The 22,981-nt window shown below is 33.6% G+C and overlaps 1 protein-coding gene across 2 annotated transcripts in view; it reads left to right on the top strand.

Moving 5' to 3' along the window:
- The window catches only part of Rps6ka6 (ribosomal protein S6 kinase, 90kDa, polypeptide 6), a 180,854-nt gene that overhangs the window by 138,628 nt on the left and 19,245 nt on the right, over positions 1–22,981 (top strand). The window contains exons 22-24 of one of the 2 annotated variants that reach the window (XM_013507539.1): positions 7,291–7,431; positions 8,346–8,467; positions 17,937–18,017. In XM_013507539.1, the coding sequence (XP_013362993.1) occupies positions 7,291–7,431; positions 8,346–8,467; positions 17,937–17,997 (324 nt within the window). In that variant the 3' untranslated portion in view covers positions 17,998–18,017. Of the gene's footprint in view, positions 1–7,290; positions 7,432–8,345; positions 8,779–17,936; positions 18,018–22,981 lie in introns of those variants that run through there. The other variant, XM_005410079.2, reaches the window with a different exon arrangement.

The raw sequence follows: 22,981 nt of genomic DNA, 5'->3' as shown, positions 1-22,981 counted from the left end.
ATTTTTGCATATTACTGGATCATACTGCAATGGCTGATGTTGCGGGTTGGAACACTCTGTAGACATCTACTAAGTCCATTGGTTCACATGTTTGGTTCTGTTCTTATATTTCTTTATTGATTTTTTTGTATAGTTGATCTTGCTGTTTGTGACAGTGAGGCATTACTATCTCACACTGCAATTGTGTTATAGTTCATTTGATTTTTCATGTCCATTAATATTTATATCATATAGTTGAGTGCTTCTGTATTTGGTGCATATATTCATGATTGTTATCTCTTCTTCTTGGAGTTTTCCCTTAACAAAAATGTAGTGACCTTCTTTATTTCTTTTGATCAGTCTTGGCTTTCAGTTCACATTTTCTGCAAATACAGTAGCTACCCCAGCTTTTAACTGGGTTCCTTCTGCATGGAATGTTTTTTTTCCCATCCTTTGACTTTAAGTCTATGAATTTCTTTTTGAGTTAAATATGTTTCTTGTATGGAGCATACTGTTGATTCTTATTTCTTGGTCCATTCTGCCAGGTTCTTTTGATTTTTGAATTGATACTATTTATACTGATTGTTACAACTGATATGTATTGGCTTTATGGTCATCATCTCTTTTTTTTAATAGGGGATGTTTTTTCTTCCCTGATTTCACCTATGTTCTCATGCACCTCTTTTTAAACTTCTGCTATCATTTTAGGAATTTTAAAAGGGTAGCTTCCATTTTGCTCTTCCTCATTGTTCCCTGTACTTGTCCTAGTATTCTAGCATTGAATTTTATTCCTGTGTCTTCTCATTTTCCATTTTTCTAAGTTTTATTTTGTTTTCTCTGTTGATGATGTTAAATTTCTTATAGTAGATAGCTTTATCACTAGGATCGAGGCTTCCATAGGAAATGTCTGTTCTTCAAAGATTTCTTGTTGATATAGGAGGTTCTTGGGTTTTGTGTCTGTCTCAAGATGCTACTTTCCAAATTTATGCAAAATGAAATGTTATTTTTTTGGCTCAGCATCCATTCAGTCCTTTGGTACTGAACTATCATGATGGTTGTTACCCTGGACTATCACAAAGTTGTTATAGAAGGGAGGACAACGGATTACAACTGGTTTCTTATCCTCTCTAAAGTAGTACAATTAGCAACAACAGTAGCATCAAGTACAGCTTAGAAACTGACAAATTATGGTAAATATTAATTTTGTCGATTTAACCATAGGGTCAAGATCAACAGTTATAATAACAAACTCCAACCTAAATCAGATATTTGAATGCAAAGAGTTTCTCCTTGGTAGTGATTTTACCCTGTTGTGGGTAAATTTAAGATACATAGGGAACAAAACACTACATAGATAAATGAAGTGAATAGGAAACAAAATGATGGATAGATAGTAGAAGCAAAAGATAATTATACAAGCTTTGGGAAACTACAGAAGGTAGGAGAGAATGAGGGAGTAAGCAAAAGATTATTTAAGTGAACCAGGAAGACTAGAAGCAAGGCTCACTCACATGAAAATATAAAATCAAGAGGGAGTTGAGGAAATGGAGAAAGAAGATGAATAGAATAGAACAAAATAAAAGTTAAAAGCCTCAACAAATAAACAAATAAAAATTCCAGAAAGCATAAAATGAAACAAAGAAAGAAAAAGAAAAAATTCCTCTTGTGTCCACATTTCTGTGATAGTGTGAAGTCAGAGAGCCCAAAACTTCTGGGTAATCCCTCCAAGCCTGCAATAGATTTAGTGCTGCATGTGGGATTGATCTTGGCCTCCAGATGTGGATGGCTTGGGCCAGAGTCTTCAGCCAATAACTGCATGTCCCTCCATTGCCCATACTCTCCTTACGCTTTTTTGTCTCTGAATCTCTCTCTCAGTTGCTGTGATGCCCTCAGATAGTGACAGCCCCAGCTTGCTCCCAGTCCCATGTATATATAGTTTGCACCTCCTCCTCCTTACACAGCTTCTTTTATACTTCCACTGGTACATCTCTGTCCCTCATGCCACTTGTTGCTGGGCAGAGTGGGGTGGCATGCTGAGGGGTGACTCTGCTGACCCCAGTGCTGCTTGGTCTCACTTTGATCTCCTCTCTTGGGGAAGTGCCAGCCTCCCACTCATTACTGTACTGAGGTACAAGGCTAATTCAATCCTCCCCCTCTCTCGGCATTGGTCATAGGGTGTCAGGGTCATGCTCTTCCCAGGCACTTCTGTACCCACCACCACCTCTGCTGAGTTCCCTAACCTTTCTGACTCACTGCTTCTACCTCTCATCACTTGTTGCAGGAAAGGGTGGTATAGGGTGCTATGGGTTGATTATCTGCTCCTGCCAATTGCCACAGAGACAGCCCAGGGCTGCTAGGTCACACTTTGATTCCCCTCCTGCACATGGAATGCCAGTCTCTCACTCACTGTGGATCAGGGCTGCTTAAATCTCCCAACCCTCAAGCCAGTGGTTCCAGAACAGGAGGGGTTATACTGTTCCCTTCACTACAAAAACAAGCAAAAAGCCGTGGCAGCTCATCAAGAGGGAGCAGTTCACTTGCTTCTGTGTGTGTCTGTGGAATTTGCTGCTGGGCTGCAGCATCTTTTGATTGGTGAAAGGCAAAAGAGCAGGAGACCTTATATCCCATGCCTGTCCTGTGTGGCTTGAGTTAGTTAAGTGTGTTTTAGAATTCACCATTGAAGCCATCTGGGACTGGAATTTTTTTTAGTTTTTAGCTGTAAACGTATATATGGACATGTCTATTTACTCTGTTCCTTCTTGATTGGGCATTGGTATTCTTTTTTTCCTTGAAGGGAGGTAACCAATGTTAAGTTTATTAGCAGAAAACTTTTTTAATACTTTATTACTAACCTGTTAATACCTATAAATTCTATAATGTCTACTTTTATACTTCATGTATAATTATGGATTATTCTTCTTTATAATTTCAATGATTTTGCTTTCATGTATTTTGAAACTCCATTTACATATGAATAATGTTTATGCTTGTCATCTTAATTGTCCCTCTTACCAGTATGAAATAACTTTCCTTACTGTTAATAGTATTTGACTTTATTTTAGAAAAATATTTTCATTGATTATAAAATTCTAAGTTGAGAGTTTTACCTCCATTAAATGTTTTATCTTGGAAAAAAAAAATGTTTTATCTTGGGGGCTGGGGATTTAGCTCAGCGCCTGCCTGGCAAGCGCAAGGTCGTGAGTTCGGTTCCCGGTACCGGAGAAAAAAAATAAAATAAAATAAAATAAAATAAATGTTTTATCTTATTTTTACTAAATTTTGATACACTTTTGATATACATACTGATCACATTCATCATAGGGAATTTGTACCTGTACATGATATACATTGGTTTGTCCTTTCTTCCCCATTGCCTTAAACTCCCTTCAACTCTTTTTTTCCTCATTTACAAAAGCTTTGTTTCCATTTTTTCCTTTTGTTCCTGTTTTTCCTTCCCTTCCTCCCCTTCCCTCTACCCCTTTCCTTTTCTTTCTTGCTGTTTGAACATTGTCTTAATACTTTCTAATATCTATCATCTATTTTCTTCCTTATTTACACTTTTAGTTTCTCACACAAGAGAAACAGTGTGGAATAGCTATCATCAAGTAATTAAGAACAAATGCTGACAAGGCTGTGGTGAAAAAGGAAACCTTCTTCACTTTTTCTGGGAGTGTAAATTGGTACAACCAATATGGAAATCAGTATGAAGATTCTTCAAAAAACTAAAACTAGAGATTCCATTTGACACAGCTACTCCCAATCTTGGTATCTTCTCAAAAGAGCTAAGAATAGCATACCAAAGTGATACATGCACACCCATGTTTATAGCAATAAAATTTGTAGTAGCTAAATCTTGGGAACAGACTAGATGCCCATCAATGGATGAATGGATAAAGAAAATGTGTTTTTCATGTACAACAGAGTACTACACTGCCATGAAGAATGACAAATTTGAGACACTTTTTGTAAATGGATATACCTGCAGAGCACATTTTTGAGTGAAATAAATCAGACATATATGTTTATGGACTTTTAAATTATTTTCCAGTCTTCTCATTTGAAGTTTTTCTGATGACAAGTTATTTATCCTTATCTTTCACTATATGTAACATTTTTTTCTTCCTTTTGCTATTAGAAAATTTTCTCTGTATGGTGGGTTTTGAGCAATTTGGTTTGCTTTGTTTTTATGTAATTTTCTTTATTTTTTCTTGCATTTGAGCTTCAGTGTGTTTCTTGGATTCAGATTTTCACCAAATTTGGGATTACTATTTTTTCAATTATTTTATTTGCCCCCCTTTTCTTCTACGGCTCCAATTTACATATATTCTACTTGAAGTTCTCCCACAACTAACCGATGCTCTGTTCTTTTGCATGTTCCGTACTCTGATTCTTTTTTAATAGATTCTATTGCTGTCTTCACCAATCTTTTTCTCTGCTAAATTTTTTGTTATATTAATTTCTGAACTTACATTTTAATTCACTTCCACATTTTTGATACAAAACTTTTTCTATCTTCTCTGTGTCTGTTCTACACTTAAACATCTAGAATAAAGTTAGATGTGTTTTAATGACCTTATTGACTAATTCTAACATGTCAGTCCTAGGTTAGTTTTGATTTACTTTCAGTTTTTGTAATTGTACTTTCCTGCAGTTTTTGAACACCTGCTATTTAGGTAAGATGGCAAACATTTTGATTTTTTTATCTTGGTGAGTACTGGACACATTTGTATTCCTATTTAACATTCTTGAGCTTCTAGGTCTTATTTTAAGATTTTTATAAGCAAAACTAGAATAGTGTTTAGTCCGAAGCTACTTACTATTCAGGCAAGATCCTTCCAAATACTCTGTTAAATTCTTTATGAATTCTGAGGTTTTTTTAGTCTAGCTAGTTGGATCATAGTATTCCCCACCCTGAAGGATTTCTTCTTTTTTCATGGTACCATTTTTACTCCTACTTCTTTAAAATCACACAAATTATGTCTAAAAAGTTAAGCAATATTTTTCAACATTTATGATCTAAAATATCATAGTAATCAGTTTTTTCCCTGAATATTGCCTCTCCTACTTGAAACTAAATATTTTTGAGTGAATACATTACTTATATAGATTTATTATTAGTAGTATTATATATTATACTATAATTAGTTCATATTTTCATATTAGTTCATATTATATATAATCATTAGTTCATATTATATATTATACTATTATTAGTTCATATTTTCCTCTAGTCATTTTAGACAGTTTTTGAGGCCTTCCCTTTTTTTCTCAAATACATATTTGTTGTAATAATCTGAATACCTGGGGGAAATCCTCTACAGAACATAATTCTCTCTGTCTATTCTCCTCTCACCTCTTTCTTACTATCTTACTGACTCTGTCTGCCTTGAGTACCTCTTAGTTCTCTCTCCTCAGCTCAAACCCACAGCCTCTGTCCGAGTTTCCCTTACCTGCACAGTTACATGAAAACTCTTGAGGTGATAAGGTAGAGCAACTACTGTGTACCCCATTTACCTCCCATTTCTTATTGGTCATTTCCTTCATTGACTAACATCACATTTCCTCAAAACTGTTGTCTCATTATGTTTGTTGATTTTTGGTGTTCAGTTTCAGGGTTGGGGTGAGCAGGTAAATCTAGTCCCTGGTACTGTATCTTGGTAAGCAGAAGTCCTTGAAGTATTGAAATTTATCTTTTGTTTTGCTACAGTTATTTATTTAATTTAACTGTCATAAAAATTTTTGCCTATTAATTGAGTACAATGTAATGTTTCAATACGTGTATACACTGTGCAGTGTTCAAATCAGGGTAAACATTTATCTCCTCAAATATGTACCATTTTTATGATGAAAACTTTGAAAATCATTTCTTCTTGTTTTTGAAATGTACCGTGCATTATCTCTATCTATGTTGCATCGTACTGTGCAGTAGCACACCAGGGCTTCTTGCTACTGTAAATTATTACCCATTGATCATCCTTTTCCCATTCTTCCCTCCCACCTGTGTTCTCCAGCCTCTGACAACACTGTTTTGACAACAATCTCAATTTCTCTGACAACAATCTCAATTTCTACGAGATTGACTTTTTAAAATTCTCTGTAATAAGATCTTGTGATAAGTTCTCTTTCACTCCTTGGATTACTTAACATACTACCCTCCAGTTTCATCCATGTTGTCACACATGGCAGGACTTCATTGGTTTTATGGATGAATATTATTCTATTGTGTATGTACCAGATTTTCTTTTACCTGTTTTTAACTAATGGACTCTTAGGTAGTTCCATTACTTGGCTACTGTGACTAGTGCTACAATGAATATGGGAGTACAAATGTCTTTTTGAGATACTTTTCTCATTTCCTTACTGTATATACACAGTAGTGGGGTTGACTGACCATACAGAAGTTCTATTTTAATTCTTACTATTGGCATTTAGGTCTGTTCTATTGAAATAATTCATAATCTTATATAATATTAATTTTATATTTACTTCAGTATATCTGTTACTTTCCTAATAGATTATTTTGTTTGTCTGTCCTATTCCCTCACATAGTTTTAACCAATGATGGTATTTAGAATTTGATACTACTATTTAGTCTCATATTTCAGTGCTTTTGATATTTAGGAAAGATTTGCAACAATAATTTTGTTTTCATATTGAAAATGCATGTTAAGGAGAGTTTACTATTTATAAATTATTCCTGGGATAGCTTATTTAAAGGTATTACATAATATATTTAAAATTGAGCATTACTGAGGATATGTTAAGTTCACCATATTCTAATTACAAGAGACTGAATAGGCATGTTCCGAGTTACTATGATCTTAAAAACATGATATTCATTCCTGTACAATGTTAGAAACCAGTTAATAACATTGGATTTATATTTTGCTTTCTTTAGTATGTTTTGCAAGCAGCCCCTAGTTTTCAGTGATTAACTAATGGGTCCTTCCCTTCTGTGTTGTGCCTTTACACCTTAGGACCCAGTTTACCAGCAGTTTGGTAGTTATTATCTCCTCTTGACTATTTAGTGCATCCCAGGTTAACTCCTCTCTCTTTTCGTTTTCCTCCTGTATCACTAACAATATCCTGGTTCCAGAAATGTGGTATCTCCTGATTTAAAAATAATAAGCAAGGATTTACTCTAGTAGAAAATCTGTTTTTAGTTGTTTTGACAGGTAAGTGCAGAGCATAGATTTTGTTTTTTCCTAAGTATAGTCAAATACAACAGATTACAAAGTTACTGATGCTTTCTTCTTTTGATGAAATATTTAATGTTACCTATTTTTGTATAAATTGTTCTTTTTCATTTAGGATTTGCTGTCTCACATGCTTCATGTGGACCCACATCAGCGGTACACTACTCAACAAATATTAAAACACTCATGGATAGCCCACAGAGACCAGCTGCCAAATGATCAGCCAAAAAGCAATGATGCATCACATGTTGTTAAGGTAAAATGAACATACTTGTATGTGACTTCTAATGACTTAATACCTAATGAAGTTTTTATATGTTCTTCATTGACGATGCTTAAATAATTCCTTAAAGCACCTTTATTTCTTAAAGATAATTTTTTAAGATTTGACTGGAAAATTTATTGATTTTTTTCTTTTATTTATTTATTTTTAAAGAGAAAAAAACAATAACAAAGTAACAACAATAAAGACAAAAACAAAACAAAAAAATGATACAGGACTTCAAAACAAGATGATAGGAATTAACAATGGTTGTTATATTGTATATTGTTATCTTCAAGGAAGTTGCCCAGATTACCAGATGTAAGAATGCAAGGTTGATCAAACAATTAAAGATAATAAAAAGTAATAAAAAATTAGAAACGATACAGAGCTTCACTAAACAACATGGTAGGAATTCAACAATGGTTGTGATAATTGTTTTGAAATTTGGTTTTCTTTAAAATAGCAATCATGTACTTTTCTTCACTTTCTTTAGTTTTGCTTTTCTTATGATAATATAAAACTACCTTAGTTTCAGTTGCGTTTCTTTTAATTGACACTTTGGCTAGGAGTGGACTCAGTGTAAGTTTCAGATGGAAACAAAAATTGTTAGTTACTATATTATAACCATTCATACAAGTTCTTATATCCATAGTCATTAAACCTAAATTTTAAATTTTAATGTTTAAGAATTTTTTTTGTAAGAAACATGATGTATTATGTGTAAAATAGATAATAATCCGGAATTGATTTATCAAGGCTGTGTCAGTACTGTGAATATACTCATTTACTTTTCTATGAAAAAGTTTTGTTCTAGAAATATGGCTCATGATACAATGTAGGGGGTTTTTTGTTTGTTTTTTACTACAGAGACTGTTACTTACCTGGCTGTTTTCTTCTTATTTCAGGGAACAGTGGTTGCTACATATTCTGCCCTGCTGCATAAGACTTTTCAACCAATCCTAGAACCTGTTGCTGCTTCAAGCCTAGCTCAGCGACGGAGCATGAAAAAGCGAACATCAACTGGCTTGTAAGATTTGCATTGTTCCTCAGCTAACCTGGATGAAGAGAAAATTAAACATGTGGCTTTTTCTAATTTCATATCGAAGGCATTATATTCTGTTACATTACTTGAATATTCTATTTAAGTCCCCCTTTTTAGGGCAAGTAAGATTAAAAAAACATGACACAGGTCCATAGTATTTATATTATGTTGTTTTACAGTAGTGTCTGAGTGTTTATTTAAGCATATAAGTGGTCTCAACAGGTCTTAAATTCTCTGCACACTAGCTTCTAAAATTTCTTTCAAATAAAGTTACTGTATTAGTTTTCTCTGTTTCATACAGTGTTTGTGAATTCACTAACAGTAATCAAAATGCTTATAGCATAATGCCAAGCAATGTCAGTATTTTTTAACATCAGATCCTGAAAGAATTTTTTTTTCTTTTTTAAAAAAAACAAGTACTGTATTGTATAAGCTTGTTATGCACAACCAAAGGACTCAATTTATTTGATTCTCTCTAGTTACTAAAATGCAGTCATAGTATTTTGGTGCCAGAACAAGATACCTTTGTGCTAAAATACAAATTCCTGATACGATTGGTGCCAAAGTTTCTCCACAAGACTTAAATTGCCAATAATCTCTGTAGGCAGTTCTGTATATTAACCATAAGTGGCCACATCTAAAAAGGTTTACATAAGGCTTTTAACAGTTTACATATAAAATAATTATAGTACAGTGAATAATTGTTTAGCCAGAGGCTTTATAGTGGTCTTGTAATCTTCTTAATATGCCACAGTTAAGCCTTGAAAATAAAATACTTACTGTTGGCACAGTCTTGCATAATGTAAGCTGACTTTCAAGTTAGCCCATTGGATTCAATCACTGTCTACTTATTTATACATGAGCTGCACTGTTTTTTTTTCTTGATATCCATGTGCTTTGAATTACAGTGTAGCATATGGATTTACCTGGAATCTTATGGTTATTTAGGTGAAATTTAACTATAATGTACTTGTGCACTCAGCACATATGCTACAGCGGAATAGCTTAGTAAACTTTAGACCTTGCCACATAAATAGGAAGTAATATTAATGATCTACAAAAAATTGGACCACATTTTAAAAATCATATTTATAAATAATCTGACCAAAACATTTTACCATTAAATTAATTATCCAGAACCACTGTGTAATATGTATTATTTTCTCTGAATGCTGAAATTTTAAAGAATCATTTTGTGTTGTTGAAGAAAATGCCATGACTACTATTACTGACAAAAAGAATTAATGAATATAAACTGGAGAATATGAATTTTGTCTAGTGAATGTAAGAGAGCTACTTGTGCGTGCTACATGTACTATTTGCTGTGGATTTCATTTTGCTTAGTTCACAGAGAGTGATTATTGAGTATATGATTTAGGCTAGAAGACATGTATCTTTGGTATTTAATAAAAGAAACTATACATATTCTCTTTATAATGTAAGTAATCTATACCCCATGCACAAAGTTGTTTCCTGAGTGTGATATATAAATGTATGTATTCTACTTTTGAGGTAACTTTTGGAAATAATTGAAAGACATTGCAAAATATCGAATGCCATGTGAAAACATTATTTAGAAATAGGCTGGTATGATACTTTCTGGCTTTTTATTTTTCAAAGTGGCATTTTCTTTCCTTATTTTTCTTTATTACATTAGCTACTTGCATGTAACAATTCGTGTCCATATATTTTGAGTTATTTTACTGCTGTCATTATCTTGTTTGTGTTGTATTCCTTCTTCCTCTCAGAATTGATAAATCAAACTCAAGAGTATAATTTTGATGTTGAACTTTTCAGGACATATACTAGTTCCCACATAAGGTTTTTAAGAAATAACATTAAATGACATAAAATGGGTAAATGAAATGTGATCACAAAAAGAACCTCCAGGTTTTCGATAACCAGTGATTTTAAAAGTAGATGATCTTAATTAATTTTAATTTAATTTGCTCAAATGAGTCATATCATACACTCATCATAAAATGAACACTATGAGAAGTAAGCAATGAATAGTATGATTTTTATTATCCAGTGTGCTTTGATAATGTGTAAAACACACAGGTATGCTTACAGTAGTTGTGAAGAAAGTTTTCTGCTAGAAAATTCAAACATGCTACCCTAGCATTAGTAGAGGGTGTACAGAGTATTATAAAGGAAAGCTTCAAACTATACCCTCTCTTTATAGAAGGCACTCAGATAGGGATACCTAATCATGTCCTTTTTTGGCTAGAACTATATAATCAACAGATGCAGATTTAAATGGAAAATTTTTATGAGGGTTCTATAAATGCTTTACCACTAAAAATATTCTTCGTACAAGACTTTAGAATACTGTGGTTTCTAATGGACTCATGAAGAGTTATTTTATATTGTTTTTTCTTCCTGGTTAATGGTTTTGATAGTACATACTGATATCTTAGTTTTGATTTTTTTATTGTTCTGGAAGGGAAATGTTATTAAATTAATATTTCTCAAATGAAAACACAAGATTTACTCATACAGGCTTAATATATCATCCTAAACTTCAGATAGACTAATAATCTTTTTCCCTAAAGCACATATTACTATGAGTAAACTCAGAAAAACTTCGCAAGAAAATTACAATGCAGTAGTGATAACTGTGACGCTGTACAGAAAACAATGCAGAAAACAATGGTTTCAGTCTTTTCATAAAGATAAAACTAGCCTATTTTGTTACATGAAGGAATTCTTAAACATTGGCTTTGGTAAATATAGCAAAAACATTTTTTATAGTTCGTTTGCTTAGCTCAAAGAAATTCTGTATGTTAGGTAACCCAGAAATTTAAGAACAGATGCTTGGTGTTTATAAAGTCTCCTCCCACTGAAACAACATGTTAAAAGAGTACTTCTATATATTGAATAGTATCCTAACAGAAATAGGCCTTTCATGAATGAAAGAAAAAGCCCACATACCTTGGGCTCTAAGGCTCACTACAGATATTATCATTTAAACAAAGCAAAGTTTGTTCTTGGCACTCTGTTTTCTCTTTCTCATTGCTTTCCAACCCTCTCACAGTATTCCTGTTGATCACCTCACAGCAGTACTCCAATATTAAGGTTTACCCTGTCCCCAAAAAGATTCTCTGCTCCAAAATAGTCTTGCCTCTTTTTCCTTCCCCAAAGCATGACTTCCATTATCTTAGGTCAGTTATTTTTACCTAGGGTAAATAAAGTTCTCACTAAACTAATTTCCATTTTTATGTTAGTGACTAAGAGACAATCAGCATTTAACAAATAAAATGTCCATTAAATAGATGAATTTCTAGTTATAGGAGTTTCAGGCAACTAATAATAATGAGAATAATTTTAAATTCAGTTATATATTCAGGGAAGATATACTTTGGCAAAGGAACGTACACAGTAGGTCTCATGGTCAAAGATTCCCTTAAAATATTGCCTTTTTAGATGGTTCCTACCTTTCCATGACTCAATGTGCATTTTCTTTTTATTTTCTTTTTGTTTTTTCTTCTGGTACCAAGAATTGAACTCATGACCTTGAGCTTGGCATGCAGGTGCTGTGCCGCTGAGCTAAATACCCAGCCCCCTGCACTTTCTTTTAAAAATCCTCCAAATGTTTTAAATAATGAATTTATATGCAGAAATGTTGTGAAGTGAGGCAGTCATTTCTGTATATGTTGTTAAGCTCATATTTGTCTGTCTTGCTACTTATCACATTACTTACTATTTATTACATGATTTATATAATATAAGGTCTTTTACCCCTCTGTTCAGTGTATTGTTAAACAAAAGCACAGGAAGTCTGAATATAAACTATCTGTGTATCTTCTGTCTAGATTATAGCAAGTAGAGATCCTATATATCACAATGTTAGTTGGCAGCAAGAATGCAAACCACAATAAATACAGATTGGCCAACTAACTATTGAACTTCTTTAGAATTTTCTTTTTACATTTTGAAGCTTTTTCAGGCATTTTTTGACATGCATAACATATACTCATGGATATAGTGTTCCTGGTTTTAGTCTTACAATATACTGAACTCTCTCATATGATTTGAGTAAAATTATAATGTTTGATCACTTAAAAATCAATTTAGTGCAAACACATGGGGGAATTGTGCTTGAAGATACAGTAAGTCCTAATTATAGGCATTAGTTTTTCTGAAATATGTAAAAAAAAAAAGTAATTTTAGAATTCATAATCAAGATTACTTACATTATATTGGCAAATTATGTACCTTTCAATTATGGCCAACAAGAAAAATTATATATGTATGTAAATCTCCAAGTTACTTACATTTCTAAACCTTGCACAATAGTACTTTTCTGGATTACTGTTTTGCTTTACTTGTCTAGTTATGAGAACTAATTTAATCTTCAGAAGATTTTTATTAAATACCTAATTTTATGTGGGACATTCCTAGAGAATATATGTATTAAGTGTATCAGTTTTTTAGTAATGGACATGATGTGAACAATTGGATTATTTCCTTTTATCTTACCTATTGACTAATATTGCTCTACATTTGATTTGTCTTCAAAATTGTTGTTTCTGAAATTGATATGACTTACAGGAGAATTCTTAAGGTTTTTTTTTAAGTTGATGGAATTATTTTTAAACACAAGAAAGTCTTATTTATAAAAGCACCACTTTTAAAGCTATACATAAAGTCTTAAATAGCCAAATTCCAGAGTGGTTTGGTAATAAAATTTATTTTGCAATGAATTCCATAGCACAAAAATGAAAATGTAGGTTCATGTATTTGATTTTTTAAAACAAATATAATACTGGTAGCTGTGAATGACATAGGGGTTATGAGAAGAGAGCATAGGTTACTATAGCTGCATTTTTAAAAATTGGTTTGCCAATATTTCCCAAGCACTTTTGACTTCCTATCTTTTCTAATATAGAAGCATTATATTGACTCATATTCCATTGCATTTTTCAAGACAAAAATAGTGTAAATAGAAACTGTGTATTCATTTGATTCATGGTATAATGAAAATGCAAAAGATGCAATTGAACAAAAATTTCCCCAGTGTTCAGAAAACCGTATTTTCTTAATTTGAATATATTACTGATTTTATACCATTTTTATTTCACAATTATTTTCTTTGAAGCACAGTTCCTTAAACTTTGAAGTTTTCATTCATTGTACTCAATTTTTTATCATATGAGACCAAATCTAGTAGTGCATTTTAATGTTTCTTAGTAGTGCTGCTAAGGTAATGGCTATGATTTTGAATTTACAACATGCCAAAGATGACATAAATATTATATTTATTTTTGTTCTTGTTAAAACTCTGTGAGCAACAATTCTCAAGATACCATGTTATATTATACTGGCATTCTCTGGATACTAAATAAAAAGGCTGCAAATTTCTAACATTTTATACCTGATCTTCCTTGATCATTTATGGATATACATCATTTGTGGATGTCTGCTTCTACTAAATTCAGCTAATTGCAGAATTCATGAAAAGTTACATACATTGTTCAGCAACCAAACATAACAAGTCCTTCAGGATACTGCTGGGTTATGAATATACCTTGATATTTTCTCCACTGTAATACACTTTAAGATTACCTTTTAAATATAGAAGACAAAAGAACCCAAGAAAATTAACATGCAAATGTACAATAACTAGAAGTTATCAGGAAAATGCGTCAATCTGCAAATTAGTTAAGTGACAATCTTTTCTACAGTAAGGACAAATTAAAACCTTTGTCTGTAATCATTGGCAAAATAATTTTATCTTGCAATCAAAGCAACAGATATTTAGCAAAAAAATGTCACACATTTGTAGGTCATGCTAAATTATTACAGTTATACATATTGTTTTACTCACATTCCTGTCATTGGGACACAGTACCTGACACCCACAATTTAAAGAAGTTTATCTTGGCTCATATTGTCAGTCATGGTCAGCTGGTTTCAATGCAGAAACAAGATGGCAGAGTCATGGTGGAGGAAGAAGTGCTTAACCAGTAATAGCCAGATAGCACAAAGAGAAGGGAGGAGTTGGGGAGAAGAATATGTTTTACCAGGTCACACCCACAGTGACCCGCCTCCAACTATGCCTCACCTGCTAACAGCATACTTAACTACTCAGCTTATCATTGGATAAATACACTGATGAGTGTAGCACCCCAATGATCTAATTTCCCATGAAACACATAATTGGGGGGGCATTTTCATTCTAAGCCACAATATTCCATGCCTGATCCTCATAAGACTGATTTTCATTTCATGCAATATACATTTCATCCCTCTCTAAGAGTAGAAAATGTCTTTACAGTTCCAACATTGCTAAAAACTCCAAGTCCAAAGTCTCCTCTGAATTCAAGGCAACCTCTTACCTGTGACCTCTATGGAAAGCAAAAAGAAAGTTAAATGATTCCAACATAAAGTGGCACAGAGTAAACATTCCCACTCCAAATGGGATGAATAGGGGGATTAAACAGAATTATATCAGCAGGGCAAATATCCTGTATTTCCATGTCCAGCAGCTGAGGCAATTAGGGATGATACGTGATCTCCAAAGGGATTGGAAAGCCCTGAACCTACAGCCTGATATAGCCTTCATAGACTCCGTCACGGGCTCAATCTGTTCATTGCCTATGAATCTTTATTAGGAGATAATCTGAATTCCTGCCATCTCTAACATCCTTTATTTTCTGTTGCACCTTATACTTTACTCTCACTGCTTTTCAGATAGCCTTCAAAAGGGCATACTGCATGACCTCCCAGGCCTTCCTCTGAAATCTAGGTGGGACCATCACTGCCCTCTCAACTCTTGCATTCTGCATGCATATAAGTCCACTACCACAGGGATGATATCAAATTCTGGGCATGGCTGCTGAGGCTTCTTAAGTTCCTGGATATCTGAATGTAAAATGAATCTCAGTGAATCAATTCCCTAGGAAGTCCTTCTCAAGCAAGAGGCCCATGGACTCTCTTTTCTAATGAAAACTTTACTGTTTTGCACCTATGAGCCTACAAACTTGAGGTTTTCCTGGGTTCTGAGATTCCCTCAAGCCATTTTTACAATAGTCCTGATGCAACACCCTTGGTATATTTTTAATATTAGTCTTTTCAGCAGCTATGCTTTCCATGCCCCCAACTTTTAGAGACTTTCTAGCTGATAAATCTGCAAACTTTTCAGATCTCCATTTTGCTCCTGCAGTTCTAGCTAAAAGCAACCAACAGTACCCATACCACATTCTGAACATTGGACTGCTTTGAAATTTCTTCCACAAGAGTACTTAATCCACTACTCTTAATGTTAGTTCCTTGCAAAAACTTGGTATGTGAGAAAAATTATTTTTTTTCCTGCCAGATTATAACACACAAGGCCTCTAGTCCACCTATGAATGAATCCTTGTTCCCAACTGATACCTACTACAACTAGCCTTTACTGTCCACATTTCTAACATGTTGGTCATATATGATCTGAACAAAATCTCCCATCCAGCTCAGTTTACATCATTCTTAAGCTTCTTCAACTGACATCTTCAAGTCTTTCCAAACTCTTCCCATAAACTACTTCCATGGGTTTCTGAACCACATGGTCAATTACATTCACAGAAATCCCACTTTTGACATCAAAATCTGTCTTAATATTTTCCCATCAGTGAGACACAATTCCTGACATAGTTTAACGTAAAAGAGGTTTATTCTTGCTTATGATTCAAATACATGGTCAGCAGAATCCAAGGCAGAAATATGATAGCAGAGTGGCGTGTCAGAGGAAAAGTTTCTCAAACTACTGCAGTCCGGGAGGAGAAAAGAGGGGAGCTGTGGACAAGAATACAGCCTGGAAGTTCATGCCCCCGGTGGTCCACCTCCAACTCAGTAACACCTTTTGACACCATATTCAGCTCTTACTGAACTCATCAATACATGAATCAAAAATGAGAATAACACAATGTTCCAATCATCTTCCACACATATGAGAAATTTGGGGAACATGTTAGATCCAAACTATAACACAAATATACTTGTACCCAATATATGTGGTTCAGAAATGCCATTTGGAGCCTGGTGATCAATATCTCCTTGTATCACTTTTCCTCCTCCTCTTCCTCCTGTTACTCCACTTTTATATTTGTTTTGTTTTCCCAACTTTGTAAATAGGACAGAAGATCCTAGGCCACCTTTCTATCATTGGGTACCTAGAATAATTTAGGCTAAACTTGGTTTAAACAACATAGGTTTCATGGAGTGCAGGAAAAAACAAAATAGAGACTATAATTTGTTTTTCCCATGATTCCCCCAATGTCACATTTACTTGAACAGATAGTTTGAATGAAAGTTGTAGGAACCCATTTCTAAATGTAGATTTGCTATTACCCTCTTCTAAAATCTAGAACTAGCTTTGCTTAAAAATGAGGCAATCTTCTACTGTAGTTCTGTCCTGCCCTTTACTTCTGCCCAACCTGCCTGGATCTGTATAAGTTAGACCTCAGGCCTCACAATTCTCTCTTTATGCTTCAAGACACTCTGGTATACTTGATATGTTTTCTAAACATGGATATTTTGCATTTTTGTTTGCTTATAAAATATTTTAAACATCTTATTTGACATCTGATCATTTAATTTCTAAAAAATCTATTTTAATAATTGTATTTTTACAGTGAACAAATATGTATTGTGTTTCTGTGCCAGACACTATTAATTAAACATTCACTTTCTAAAAAACTGAAGGTCGTGTATAGCAGCAGACATGTGTAATGATGCTAATTACAGTGAAACATAAAAAAGAACTATTAAAATAAGTACAAATGTCTGCCAACAGCCAGGACTAGCAGATAATTTATTTGAACATTAAATTTAGGTATGAGCTTCCTGGTAGGAGAAGTAGAATGATAAACTCAAAAGATTAAATGGTAATTATGTGAGAGGAAGCATGATGGTTCTTCTACAGATACATTTTGCTGATATGAAAATTTTTAAGCACTTAAAACTTGAGGAAATTTATGCAAGAATCAGTCAGTGAACAGAATGCTGTTTTGAATCACAAGTTTGCAGCAAATTAATTAAGGTTTCTTTAGTTGCATATGGTAGTACCTAACTTAAACTGGCTTAAACATGCAAAAGGGATTTATTGGATGGATTCATTTCTCAGTCGATGTCGTGGCACCATTTTGTTCACCACTCAGACATGTCTTCAGTGCTAGCCCATTGTCATGCTCTCCATGATGGCAAGTTAGCAGATCCAAACCTTACCTGTTGTCATATTTAGCTCCTGGGGATAGGACAACCGCATAAGAAATAACTGTCACTGAAAGTGGGAAAGGCTGGGATACCTTTGATAGTAAGTGATGTAACTAGAATATGGAAAAATAGGTGACGAGAAAGAAATCAGGGTTTTTAAATTATTGTAGCTACTCAATATGTTTCCCATTCATACACTTTTTAAAATACATATGCTTACGTAAAATTCATATACTGTACCACTCTTCCCTAACAGAGAATACCTAAAGTCACATCCACTTCTGCAATGTACCATCAGGACCTTGAACTCCAGGTGATGTACAGTTGGCTTAGTCAGGTAGGAATGATGGATGACTTATAGCTAAAATTTTGTTGTTGTTTTTCCTTACTGTGGTTGTTTACCATTAAAATTTATTTAGATTTTTAATGTTTTAATTTTGCCTCCTTTTCCTACTCTTACTAAATCATTTTCTTTTTGGAGTAAGTAAAAAAATAACATATACCCCAAAGTCTAAACTTTTTTTGAAAGATATACTTAAGAGAACTGTCATTCCCTGTAATATCTTCCCTACTGCATTTTCCCACATGCCTTGCAGATAATGAATGTCGTTGTTTTCTAGTTTATCCTTCCTGTGTTAGTTTGTGTTAAGATAAACCTGAATGTGTATTTTTTCTTATTTTTACACAGAGCTATGCTGTTATGCATTCTCTCACACTTTACTTTTTCATGTAATATGCTTTGTAAATCTAAATTAGCTCATTTATATCCTCCATATTCCTTTTTAAAAGTGTATAATAATTCATTTTATATATATATATATATATATATATATATATTAAACTTCATTCAACCAAACACTTATAGTGTCACAGTGGTTTGCACTATTTTACAATCACAAATAATTCTACAATAAATAACATGTATAGATTTTTATAATGTTGATATTTCATCATGGTAAATTTCTGAAAGCAGAATTTCTCAAAGGATAATGTGTATATAGTTTTGTTAGATATTGCTAAGATATCCTTCATAGGCTTTATGTCATTTTGCATCCATCCCAGAAATATATAAGAGCACCCATTTTTCCATACGGCCACCAACAGAGGTTATTAGCAACTTTCAGTAATTTTGCAAACCTGCAGAATGAAAACTGGCACCATAGTGTAGTTTTAGTTTATATTTCCTTCATTATGAGTAAAGTTAAATATATTTTCAAGTTTTTGTCTATAACGTTTTGGTCTTCATTCAAATTTAGAAAGCCTTCATATAAAGGAGGTCTCTTAATCATTTATCTGTGCTTTATCTTGCACATATTTTCCTAACTTTTTTGTTTGCTTTCTTTGTTGTTATTTTTCTTGTAATTTTAAATATTTCCTTTTTTTTTTCTGGTAGTGGGAATCGAAATCACGACCTCGCACTTGCCAGGCAAGCGTTGTGCTGCTGAGCTAAATCCCCAGCCCTAAAAATTTCTTAATTTGGTCAACTAGTACATTTATTTTTTATTTTAGCTAAGTTTTTATTTATATTTAGATATGCTTTATCATTACCGAAATTTTCTTTTGGTATATGTATAGATTTTCTTTCTCGTTTTCCTTTTCTTTTTTGGTGCCAAGAATCAACTCAGGACCTTACACTTTCCAGGAAGGCACTGTGCCACTGAGCTACATCCCCTGCCGTCCTAGATTTTCATCTAGCACTTTAATCCATTTGAATTTTATTCTCATATGTTTTGTTAAAAATATTTCTAATTTTGTCCTTTTGCATGCAGCTATCTAATTTTCCTACAACAGTTATAAAAACATTTAACTATGCAAAGTAACTTAAAAAACACTACCTTTATCATATACTATGTTTTTATATGTAGTTGTGTCTTTTTCTGGATTTTTTACTTTATCTCAGTGATTTCTCTGTTCGATGCTACACTGCTCCTTTTTTATATGTGGAAGCTTTCTGGTGTAATATTCAAATATCTTATCTTGCTAATTATCCCTTGCTATAGGATCTTCCTTCTCAGTGTTTTGTAGTCTTTCTTGTGTGTATTTTTCTATATGAACTGGAATACTAATTTGTATGAGCCTCATGAAAATATACAGATAAAGTTTCTCCTGGCAAACAGTGGTAGAGAAAGGAAAGACTTTTTGAAATAAAACTTCTCATGGGATAATGAAAAATAACATACCATGGTTCTTGGTCCAAAACATATAATGAACTCTTGGACTAAAAATTCCCAATCCTAGCAATGGCATGAGGCCTCAATCACCTGATCTATTGGTGCCTGGTTTCACGCCCTTGTGGTATGTTCATTGTCCTCCATGATTATATCTGAGAAATATAGACACCCTTAATCAAGCTGCTCTCATTATAAGCCTATTTTTTCTCAGTGCCCTTAGGAACCCGGTTTTCATTTAGACAGATAGTTCTCAATGCTTGGCCCCTGAAACACCACCATCAGTATCATCTGGTAATGTGTTAGGAATGCACATTCTTGGAACTACCACAGACCTACAAAATCAGAAACTATGGACTGGAAATCAGGGATCTGCGGATTAATAAAGTGACTCTGTGGTTTACTTTGTATGTGTGCTTAGTTGAGGACTGTTGGTGTGTGGGTCAAGTAAGCACAAGTTATTTGTGAAATTTAGATATTCCCTAATAATATGACAGATTAAAAATAGCATGATTTTGCATATTATCACTGGCTGAATGTTTTATAAAAGTTGTTCACCACTTTGATTAGATTGACCCAACTATTTAATGATATCACCAAGAATACACAAATTGATAAATACTGGTGAGAATTCAAGGTAAAATGAATCCTTTGTTGTTGCTGGGAAGGTCAACTAGTAAAATAACTATGGAAATCAGTGTGGACATTCCAAAAAAAGTGAAATGAGAAATTCCTTGTGATTTTTTGTATATTCATAAAAGAATTGTTAGCATACTATAGTGACACCTGAATACCAGTGTTCACTGTGGCATAATGAACAATAACTAAGCTGTAGAAACAGCCTAGAGGACCATCAATAGGTGAATGACAAAGAAGCTGTGGTCATCATGCACAGTGGAGCATTATTCAGCCATAGAGAAGAATGAAGTCATGTTATTTGCAGGAAATTGAATGGACTTGGAGATCATCATGTTAAGCAGATTAAGTAACCCTAATAAATAAGTTATCACTTGAAAAGCTTTATTCCCCCCAAAAGCTGATTCCATCAACACTAAAGTAGAATCTAGAGGCAAAACAAAACAGAAACAAAACAAAAAAGTGGTCCAAATGATGAAGAAATTAAGGAAGAAATACATAAGCAGATAAACAAAATGTTTAGCAAACTTCGAGATTTAATTATACAAATTAAAAGATTTTACTGTTTTCAGTAATCATAAAGAAAAAAGTAGTTGAATTAAACAAGGTAATATAAGATATGAATAACCATTTTGGTCAAGAATTAGAAAGTGTAAAGAAAACAAACAGAAATTAAAATATTTGACCGAAATGAGAACACAGTGTCAGATATTGAAGGCCGTGTGGATGTAACAGGTGGTAAACTCAATAATAATCTGAAAACAAGACACGATGCAACTGAATCCAAAAGCAACTAGACTTCTCAAAATCATGAATTATAGGAATAAAGAAAAATTAGAATACTGAAAGATGTAAAAATATATCCCCTGCAATTATAACAGAAAAAATTTTAAACCATGGGAAATAATTCTTTATTCAAGTCAAGAGACATATATAACCCCAAGTAGTCATTACCAGAAAAGAGATTTCTCAATACACAAAGTACTCAAAATTCCAGAAATTCAATGAAAGGCAAGAATACTAAAAGTTGTTAGAGAAAAATAGCAAATAACTTATAAAGGCAGGCCCATTAGAATTACAGTGGATTCGCCAGCACAAAGTTTAAGACAAGGAAAGCTTCGAGTGAAGCTTTTCAAGCCCTTAAAAAAACTGTCAGTCCTAACATCAATATGCAGGAAAATTAGGCTTCTAAACTGACAGAGAAGTAAGGAATCTCTGTGATAAAAGTAAAATATATGACCACTGTTCTAATTACTTTTCTCATTGCTGACAGTACATATCTGACACCCAAAGTTAAAGGAGGAAAGGTTTATTTGGCTCACAGTTTGTAGAGGTTTCAATTCATAATGGCTCACTCCAAGACAGGGTGGCATGGCAGAGGGGCATTGCAGAAGAGAAATAGTTTGTAGTGGGCAGAAGACAGCAAAGCATTAAAGAAGCAAACAGCAAACGCCAATCAACAACAGCAGAATACTTTCTGTCTTTTATATTATATCCAGGCAGCACTCATACACTTAATCTTAACACCCTTCAACCTAGCACTACACCGTGAATCAATCCCAGTTTAACATGCTTAAATCCAGCATTGCACATTATATGCAGCCACTTCTCAAAAGCCCTACCTATGATTGCATGAGGCATTGGCAGTACATCTAAGGATACACGATAATAACCACTAAAACAGCATTACAGATAATAGTTAAGGGACACCTAGACAGAGATGAGACCACAAGCATCATGAAGCCCCAAAGAAATTTTATATATATATATATATATATATATATATATATATAATTATATATTATATGTTATATTATATTCTAACTGACATACATTAATATATTAATATATCAGTTAGAATAGTTTAAAAAAGGGGAAAAATAAAGGAATTCACACTGGAAAAATAATGTAATGACAGGACAAAGTAAATACCTTACAATAATAACTCCCAATGTAAATGTTAACTCCTCCATCAAATGACACATACAGACATTAGATCTTAAAGTCCAAACATATGTTAGCTACAAGACACATACTTCATTGAAATGGATGTGCATATATTGAAAGGGAAGGTTTGGAAAGTGATACATGCAACCAGGATTGTGGTTCGGATGTGTAATGTCATCCTAAAGCTTTCTTTGCTCAGCAGTAAAGCTTTTGGAAGGTGTTTGGATCATGGGAGTGAGATAGGAGAGGCATCTGACTCCCATTTTCCCATAGCATTGCTTTACCATTGCTTTTACCATTCCTATAACATTGCTTTACCATTGACTCTGCTGCTCCTCTCCCTAGCTTCTCTTTGCTCTCTTCTCCTCTCAAAGGACTGGAACAACTTGCCTTGTTGACCTCCCTGGTTATCTAGTGGTCACTCTGCTGCAGTCTACTCCGACATGAGTGTACCTCAACTCAAAATGCTGCCGTCTCCTTCTCTAACTACTTCCGATTCTGCTGCTGCCTCTTTGAAGAAAGATCAGGGGATACTTTGACATTACTAAGA

This window comes from Chinchilla lanigera, unplaced genomic scaffold, assembly GCF_000276665.1.
Source record: "Chinchilla lanigera isolate Chin_1 unplaced genomic scaffold, ChiLan1.0 scaffold00128, whole genome shotgun sequence".
Classification (NCBI taxonomy): domain Eukaryota; kingdom Metazoa; phylum Chordata; class Mammalia; order Rodentia; family Chinchillidae; genus Chinchilla; species Chinchilla lanigera.
This window is presented reverse-complemented; position numbering and strand designations above follow the sequence as displayed.